The following is a 9,374-nucleotide window of genomic DNA, read 5'->3' as shown; positions in this document are numbered from 1 at the left end:
GGACGTGTGCCCATATTTATGGGAATTGAAAATCGTGCGATGGATTGGTCATCGCAAGGATTCAGAACAAATTTTATCCACTCAGCCCTTTAAGAAGGTGAAGCTGAGGTCCCAACGTCAACATCAAATAGTTTTGCGTCTACTGTCGTCAGTCAACAATCCGACACCAAACGTTTTTGCATTCAGAAACTCCATCTATAAGACCTCCTTATCCAATGCTTCATTTCCGCTCTTTCGATCCGGTATTGCGACACTTGGCACTCTGTTCATGTGCAGATCCCCATCTTCATCCAAACCAAGTTCTGTGCCCTCCTTGCTACTGCCATCGCCCACGTCACACATTTCGTATGCATCCGCAGGTGGTGGAGGTGGCGGGGGAGGCGGAGGCGATAAGGACCTCTGTCGCTTTCCCATGGAGGAAGAGTCACTCTTATATCCATCACCATTTTCTTGCTCTTCCCGCTCGAGTTTAGAGCGTTCCTCGGCACCATCCTTGCCTGGAGTTAATTCTGAATCTGGTAGAGGCGGAGTGGCTGATTTTGTCCTTTTACAAGGGGAAGCGGCCCTACTATCGATATCCGCATCGAGGCTGCTATCAGCACCCCTCTTCCGCTTGAGGCTATTTTCGTCGACGCTCATTGGTGAAGATTTCTTATCTTCCACCTTGTCCATCTCGTCATCTGACATTTTTAAATCATCTTCGACGTCGCTTTCATCCTCCCTTTTGATGTCCTGTGTTTCCTGTGATAGCAACAACTCAGGATTCTTGACCTCGTCCTTTGAGTCTTCGGTTGTAGACTTGACGGCATCCCTCGCTTTCTTTTCTGCCTTTTTCTTTTCGTAGGCTCGTTGCTTCACAACCGCTTTATCAAAGTACTCTTTGCAGTACTTTTTGATTTGTTTGACTTGTTTGTCGCTGACTTTTGTTGGGTCGCTCACACGGTTGTTTTTGAAATCAGAGTTCACAAGTTTTTTCCCCACCTAAACACCATATATTAGCTCAGTAAAGCGTAAAGTACGTAGGTTCTTAAGTCCATACCTCTTTCGCATAGCGTTTTAGGTCCTCTTTTGGTAGCTTGTGTTTAAACTTATCCACAACGTATTTGACATGAGGAAAGATCTTTAAATAACAAGTTAGTCTAGTCACAGCGCAGCAAAAGCTTTGACGTAAAACACATACTGTATTCTCATAGAGTTTCTTTTGCTTTTCTTCACTGTATGATCGCCACTTTTCCTTGTGTTCTTTTTTCTCTGGAGCTTTTGCATCTCTGAGTGTGGAGGTAGTAGGGGTCTCCGACCTATCCTGCGTTTTTGGGGTGTTCTCTTTCGCGTTCATGATACCATCAATAATATCCTGCAATGCTTTGTCCTTAGATTCGGGTTTTGGTGGTGGGGGTGGTTGTGCAGCGGGAGTTGTTGGCCGTTTCCATGTCGTGGCACCTGAGGCAGAATAATAGTACGTCTTCCCATTCGATTCCGCAGCGAACCATCCTTGGGGTAACGGGTTGGCAAACGGTGGTCGACGAAAGGGTCTCGGGCCATGATGGTACGAATTACGAGGACCTATGTTATTTCGGAGAGCAGCAGGGGCACGCGGAGCTTCAATGGAACGTGATCGGGACCGGGATCGTGATCGCGATCGAGAATTTGATGTGGGTTGTGTGTCGGTTTTAGATGACTCTCGTCGTTCGAAGCGATTGACTGTTGGGGTGTTATTCGTAGCTGCAGGGTCCCTCCTCATTCGAGGAATTCGATAGCCAACCTCCAGTGTAGACCAGACCTCCAGAAGAGCCGCTGCTTTCTTTTCCACACGCTCATCACCACATTCAACCAATGGCTTGATAGTTGACTCAATATTCGAATCGATAATCTTGTTTCTAGTAAGTCTCGGGAACTTATCCAGGATATCAAGAATTTGCAGCACAACATTAAAATCGTCTTTCCAGGCACTGAGCTGCGAATTGAGAATCTTGTATCCATGCATTTTGACAACGCGGTTTCGCACGCGCTCATCGTCACAACGTTGAATACGGCCAAGTAGCTTTACGGCGATCCATTTCTCTTTGCACTGCATAAGAGCGGCCATGACCTTGGTGACACCATCTTCGTTCAATGACCTGGGCTGCATACTGTCAATATACTCTTCATCGTCTTCGCCAGTTTTCTTCTTGCGCGGCCGTTTTGCAACCGCCGTATCCCAGCCATCCGGGTCATCGATACCAAGCGCTTCGATGGTGGCATTGGACAGTTTCGTTGCACGTTCAGTCTGTGTTTTCCCACCGATAAAGCCTGTGCAGTTCGGCTCTCCGCAATAGCAAGGCTGCGGATCAGCTCCATAGCGATCGACATTGTAGTTGAAGACCAATTCCTCACCGGCCTTGATATGCCGCTCAGCAAAAATGCCCATTCGAAGCTTCTCGCCCACAACCCATTTGTCGACATAACAATTGGGATTACACGAATGGTTGCAGAAACGCCCGAGGTTGCCTTTTTTTGTGGCGTCGACAAACTCTCCCTTGCTGAGGGACATAAAATAGAAGTGTTTGATTCCTTCTTCGTCGTAACTTAGCATACGTTTCCGGAAGAGTGTCTCGTTGATGACTTCGCCAATATACTCAAAAATGAACTGATTAGGTCGCAAATCGGATTCGGCTCGCAGGCCATAGCCTTTTTTCTCAGTCTTGATGACGGACACGTCGGCGTATTGTCGACGTTGGAACCGTTGATTTTCGCATTCATCACCACATCCACAATCTCCGACACATTCCATTTTTGTGGCTCGATTGATACAATCTGAGTCTTCTCCACAGGCTCTATTTTTGGCAGCCACAGGATCTGGAAATTTTCATCAGCATCAATAATGTCTGGGAAGCTAGCGGTTGGGGACAAAGTCTGGGCCTTATGTCATCAGTAATATTAAAAATTGAGACACGGCATGCTCATGAATGAATTACTGGGGCATAGGGTCATATGCTCTATTCTTTCTATCCCCGTTCATACAGAGATATTGGCAGAGGAGAGTATGATAGAAAAAAAAAAAGACAATCACGGCTTACCCCACTCTTCTGCACAGTCGCATTCCATAGCATGTTCCGTATAACCCATGTATTTACTGGAATACGTGCAATCATTCATGAGTTGAAAAGTTGACTCAGCTTCGGCAGTACTGTCGGGTAGATGGTCGAAGAGAAGTGCTGGTCGAGGAACCACTTTCTGCGAAGCAGTTCGTGACAGCTTTGGTGGTAGACCCGGTTCCAATTTGACGGTTATGGAACCGGCCACTTTCTCTTTCGGTTGCTCATCTTCGTCTTTCCCACTGGGAGAGCTGGTCTCGCTTTGAGATTTTGACTTGGAGAGGCTTTTAGTGGAGCTAGGTTTTGAGAGAGGGACTAAACCATTTGCATGATCATTGGCAGCATCCGATGATAGGATATTGTCAATTGCAGGGCTGTCTGTTGAAGTATCGTGTTTGATTTGCATGGCAGTCACTGCGTCGGCTACCGCTTCCGCCTTGCAGTCCTCATCATCATGGGCCATGATCGAAGGTTGGACCACAAGGGGGAAATCGCTTGAGTTTACAGTATTTAAAATGTCGAAATTACGTTAGTAGTGAATATTCAAAAATTTAATGAATACCAGAGAGAAGCTGCGATTAATTACCCCTTAGACGTTGAAGTTGCTGTCAAACCGGGGGTGGTGAAGAAGTGAGTTCGGTTGCTGAAGCGGCCAAGGTGCTGCTGGTTGTTTTCGACGGATGATGGATTGATAGATAACACCCGGTGGATGACCAGCCTGGTGAAGTGAAAGGATACCGGGCCCTGACATAGGACAGACCCAGCCGCTGCACCGTCTGCGCTGTTTAGCTGATGGTAAGACGTGGTGCAGGCCAGCGCTCCCGGTCGGTGCGAGAAGGAGGAAGGTGAGGAAGTGCAGGTGGAGAGTGCGGTGTGGTAGAAATCGAGGTGGTGCGTGGACAGATGCGGTCACGATGGTGGCCGGTAAACTTAGTCGGGCTGGGAAAATATAACGCTGGAGCACAGGATCACGGCAAATCCCCAAGCACCAAGCTCAGACCAGCAAGTGTCGAAGGCCTGGAGGATCACTTAGACGAGGCAAAGGCAGATCTGGACCGCAAAGTAAAATGCGGATGGGAGGAGCAGCAAAGATGCTCTCGCAACTGTCTCCTTTTGCCAACCAATATGAACAGGATTGAATGCCTTCTGGCGAGAATTTGAATGTTTTGTGTCCTTTCTTTTCTGGTCCCTTGAGTCAACAATGCCAATATATTTGCTTCACGACAGCAAGGAGGAATAATCAACTCCAGACAGAGTGCAAGCGTTGCTTCAAATTGAACCTGCGAGCCTTAAATATGATAGGTTATTCCCGGATAAAACAAAAGAAAGCAGGTGGCAGTTAACAAAAAACCGCGAATGCCATTATAAATCTATCGTGTTCTATCTGGCTTGGGCTCCCCACGAGATTTTGTAGTGATGGGAGAAATGACAGGAGGTGCAAAACATAAGATGATTGTGTCGTGATTGACAAATGAGGAGGATGCAATAGCTTTGAGGTGTGGGGCGTGGAATAAAAATGCAGTGCGTGGAATTATCAGTAGCCCCCCATAAAAAAAAATCTCAACAACGGCTTCTTCCTCCCACCAAAAATGTGGCCGGTTTGCCTCCTTTATGGCGCCACAAGAAGTCGATATCGGCACTTATAAAAAATAAAAGAACTGCCCTTCGCCGTCACCACACGAAATATTGTCACTTCCAATGGGCCAATAACAAATCACTGTAAAATTTTTTCCCTTTTTTCTCCACCAGGTGGTTTTCATTGGGCCATCTGGAGGATATCATTCAGAGTAGAAATAAAGGCGGATTAGTCAAAACAGTGTTATCGCTCGGGAATCATAAGCCTTCGGCGGAGGTTAGTTCTTCATTGTTATCGCCGAGGGACCTCCCCGCAAGGTGTGGTGTGCGGTACAGGCTTCCCCCGGCCAGAATAATATCAGGGTTTCCAGTCCAAAGCGAGGCTAGGACTAAGTCTCATTGTCAAGCAGCAACCATTAATAATGATTCAAAAAGAAAGCCAAGACATAAATGTCTACAGAAAAGCAGACAGAGATCGGAAAAATATCCTCATAGGCCTGACCCAAAGCAACCGTTGTTTCCTGTGGTAATCGACCCATGGAGTAACCAGCGGGAGAAAACTGTGGTGACCCATGGTATGAGAGGTCGAAAGGAAAACTCCACAGGGCCAAGGAATAAAACGCCAAAACATCGGGAGGCGATTATCGTAACATGGTTAACTACAAGCGGGCATCAACTCATCTCAACATGAAATGGGTGACATGTCTTTCGCTTCATGATTTGATTTGCGAAGTTCATAAATCCCACAAGGAAATAAACATTGTTGCGTCTACCACCAGGCCTTCTAGTGCCTCTGAATCGGGGACGCTTGGAGTTGCCAGCAGGATATTTGAATAAATCATCAGAGCCAACGTGGCCGTGCGTCCCACCGTCAGCGCGAGATGGGTAATTCCCAAGGTGTCACCGCAGTCTCAGCTAGAGAAAAATAAATAATATCCATCGTGGTTTCCCGGCCGAGTAGTCAGTATATTTTTGGCCTATATAAACCATTTTTTGAATTTCGTGTTGTGTGGTTGTTCTTGAAAAATATCTTCTTGATGGCTACCTGGTGACGTCTGGCATTGCGTACACCACGCTGAACCCCGCCAATGTCAAAATACGGAGAAATATGTTTCAGGTCTGCGTCGAAAGCTGTTGAATGAATCAAGGGCATAAATAACTGGGAAAAGTTAAACCATTTCAAACGAGAATCTTAGCAAAAGTATGCTGTGTTTCCTTCGAGGATAAAATGCTGGCCATTTCGCTGATGGATTAAAAAATAAACTTCTTGCAGTATTTTGAAACACGCGATACCTTATTTGAGTACGCCATGGATAAGCGTGAGAGGTGGCTGGAATTGCTCATCCTACCACTTATTTGCTGAGCTCTGGCCGAGCCATTGCCAAACTTGCAAAGAACGGGCTTGGAGCTTGATGGTGTTGAGGGTGTTGACTGGCTGCGGGAGGAGCCCGCGATCGACGTTGCTAAAAAGCCAACGGCAGGGGATAACTGGTTTGCAGAGCATGGCAAAGAAATCGTGGAGGGAACCATGAACAGGGCTGATTCACGAAGAAATTCTGGCGGTTCTCCCCCACCGAGCTCCGATGATAGTCCTGGTGGCTCCCGTTGGCGTCGGCTCGCTGAACTACCATTGTCAGGAAGCCTCAAACCCTGGAATTATTTCTTTTGGGTTTTATTTTTTGGGGCGTAGGAAGCGAAGACGCAGATATTGCATGACTCGCGTCCATCACAAACAAATGCCAATGGCTTCTTGTTGAAGCGAAGTGAAACGGGGAGGGAAACCCCGCTGCAGAAAGTTCAAAGAAAGCCGACCCGTGTGCCCAGCGTGCCGGGGAGCCACGAAGGCTAAAAGTGCGGAAGTCCCCAACGGCTGTTTCGCGGGCCCAATGTGCGGGACAAAGAGCTGTCCACCAATAATAAAGATCGATGAAGCTCTCCAGTCGGTTAAAATCCAATTTGAGCGAGCCAGTTGACTGGAAACCCGAGCCAACCTCTATGCTTCGAAGATGTGCTGGAAAGGGTGAGCGATTGGTGTGTTCGCAACTAGGCATCGCTGGGTCGGGGGCTAAAGTCAAGCGTGATCCCGTCCAGGTTCACCCACGAATATGGCGACACGAGCCGGACTGATGCCCTCGAAGTGGTGCTTGTGTCGAGTCGAGCGAGGTTGAGCAGATGCAAGATTTTTGATATCGATTTCCAAGCACGTATGGTAATTAATGTACGGTATGTATCTTGATACGTTACTGTATTTCATCTACATATATTACGTCTGGTACTTACTTGGATCTGCCCCGTTTATCCGCGCTCAGGAATGAACTGAAAATTTGCTCTTCAGTTCCCTGTAATTTGAAGAGGCTCCACACTAGGTTCTCTCTTCTACAGCGTATGTTCTGAGTTCTCAATATGTTCTATTTTCATTGGCCATCCATTTGGCAAATGCCAATTGATCAAGCTGTGTGAGGGCTTCATATTTGTTTTGTATTTTGCTTCTTCTCTGAGCCGCATACAGTTGTTTTCACTTTGTGATATGGACGTCCTCCATTTTATCCATGCAGCTTGGTCGTCGCCCCCGCGCTCCCGCTCTGCCCCTGTCTCCCCTCACATATCGTCATTCCGTGCTCCCTCCAAAGAGTTGCCTGTGGGCCACCAGTCCCGAGTTGAAGCCCATTGCACTCCATGCGAAAATAGTTAATGGCTTGGTGATGGAGCGCAAGGATTGTGTATGCTAACAATCGTGTCTACTCCCAACCCCCGTTCTGATGAGGCTGATATACTGCATACGCGCAGTATAACTGTAGACCCTGTTACTGATGCAATGTCACTAATTTACGATACAGGGACTTGCATGGGGGTGGATTGACACTTTGTGCGCCGAGAAAACCAGCAGATTGAACAGACTGACAGGGGATTCCATCTGACATTGAGTGGTTACCCACGGAGTATGCCGTCTAAAATGTCTTGCATATTCAGTCCTGTACTGGCCAGACTCACATTCTTTGCTCTCTCTCTACATTTGCGGACATTTCTCCGCTGCTTTGTGACTACGAATTGTCGGAATTATTTTCTTGCTTTTCCTGCAGGAAATTCTGATGGCTGTGACTGATGTGTTGGTTTGCTGTTGTTTTTGATACCGATCCTTGATGATTGCGACATGCCATCCTGTCCAATCCCTTTCTCGGTTCTTTGTTTTGCTCTCCTGCAGCCTGCAGCTCGAAACCCGCTCGTTGTGGCTCGCCTCTCTTGCATGAAGCCATTCCACATCCCTACATCCCCCTCCAATTAATTTTGTCGCTGGCTATCCACTCAATCCACTAATTAATAGTGTCTGCTGTGTCAACTTGACCAGAGACGGTTCAAAAGAAGGAAATGATTTCGAAAAAAAGAAAGAAAGAAAAAAAGAAAAGGTATACTCATCCTGCTATAACCAGGCACTCGGCAAAAGGGCAATGGAAGGATTTCCACACTATTCACAATGAACAGGGGTTCCAAAAAGATGAAAGCGATGCTCCAGCTTTCCCGATATTTGCATCGGAGGATTTGGGAATTGGGGCAATCATAGTAATATCGCCACGGAAAACAACATGTTTCTTTGCAACATTCTCGCACTTCCTACATCCACTCATTTTAGTGCAAGATTCTTCCTTGCCTCCGGGACCCCCTAGCCCATCCACTAGGATGATGAGCCTCTTTTGATTCCAAGTCTTCGCCGACGCAGTGACACCATGGCTTCCAGACTCAACCCCTGCTCTACCGGCTGATCAACAGCAGCTGTCTTGTGAAAATAAACAAAAATAAACATCAACATCCAAATCAAAACTAAAGCTAATCAAAGCATGAACCCCGCCGGCCACGCGTTCCGTGATTCGTTCATGTTTTAACAGCAAACATGTTTCTCTGTGCGGCGGGAACTACAGCAGGACTATTCCCACTGATACGGCGACCAATTCCATTTCACATTCAATATTTGAAAAACATTGCTGTCCAAGCAGATAAAAACGACAACTAGCCTGAGGAACATCAATCCATCTAGCCTTCTTCCCACGAGCAGGTATGGCAAAAGCCACAGCCAAAAATCTAGAATCAAGAGAAGCATGTGCTTTGTCAGGTTCCATTTGTCGACGCTTTTGTGCCAAAATATTACTTACTGATTAGAGCAATATCATCAGCCACATCCAGCTTGAGACTTCAAGAGCCTTCCCGTGTCGCGCCAAGAAAAACAAGCTGGTGTATGGGGACTTAAAAGCTAATAATAAACAATACCATGAGGACCACACCAACAGAGGTGTTTTAATATTCTGCAAGCTCCCTTCGACACTATTTTTTGTCCTTTCTGCTTTCGTACACGGTGTTTTCCATATTTATTTCAATCAAGCTTGCTCTTCCCTATTCCCTACAATGTGGGGTTGTGTACAACAGATTTCATCCGATTGATAGAGGCTTTTTACCCCAGAGCAACAGGCCAACAGGCCAACCTTAACCTCCTTACCCGCAATAACATGGAGCATTCTTAAACGATATCGTCCCTATCCCCCCCTTCTTTTGGTCGCCAACCATGGTTTAAATTGTACGACTTTGAAAGCACACCAACCTTCACCAATGATTCGCTTGGTGACATTTGCAATCTATCGAGGTAAATTACACCACCTGCTACTGTTGAGACGGAATTAACACCAGTCGGCTTCGTTGAGGTGAGATTATGTCCTCAAAATCTTTCTCCATTACGTT

At 46.7% G+C, this 9,374-nt stretch overlaps 2 protein-coding genes across 2 annotated transcripts; one reads left to right on the top strand and one right to left on the bottom strand.

Annotated features, from left to right (window-relative positions):
- Positions 1–195: 195 nt before the first annotated feature.
- Positions 196–3,537, bottom strand: HCBG_02031 (histone-lysine N-methyltransferase; the record flags this gene model as incomplete). Its single annotated transcript, XM_045429080.1, has 4 exons — positions 196–981; positions 1,040–1,120; positions 1,181–2,835; positions 3,057–3,537. The coding sequence occupies 4 exons, from the start codon at positions 3,535–3,537 to the stop codon at positions 196–198; spliced, it is 3,003 nt and encodes a 1,000-aa protein (XP_045290866.1).
- Positions 3,538–5,958: 2,421 nt separating this feature from the next.
- HCBG_02030 (uncharacterized protein) lies at positions 5,959–8,342 on the top strand (the record flags this gene model as incomplete). The annotated part of the gene is made up of 6 exons (XM_045429079.1): positions 5,959–5,975; positions 6,045–6,281; positions 6,442–6,592; positions 6,697–6,872; positions 7,159–7,369; positions 8,130–8,342. The coding sequence occupies 6 exons, from the start codon at positions 5,959–5,961 to the stop codon at positions 8,340–8,342; spliced, it is 1,005 nt and encodes a 334-aa protein (XP_045290865.1).
- Between the last annotated feature and the right edge of the window lie 1,032 nt (positions 8,343–9,374).

This window comes from Histoplasma capsulatum (assembly GCF_000150115.1).
Source record: "Histoplasma capsulatum G186AR genomic scaffold supercont2.2, whole genome shotgun sequence".
In the NCBI taxonomy this organism is placed as follows: domain Eukaryota; kingdom Fungi; phylum Ascomycota; class Eurotiomycetes; order Onygenales; family Ajellomycetaceae; genus Histoplasma; species Histoplasma capsulatum.
This window is presented reverse-complemented; position numbering and strand designations above follow the sequence as displayed.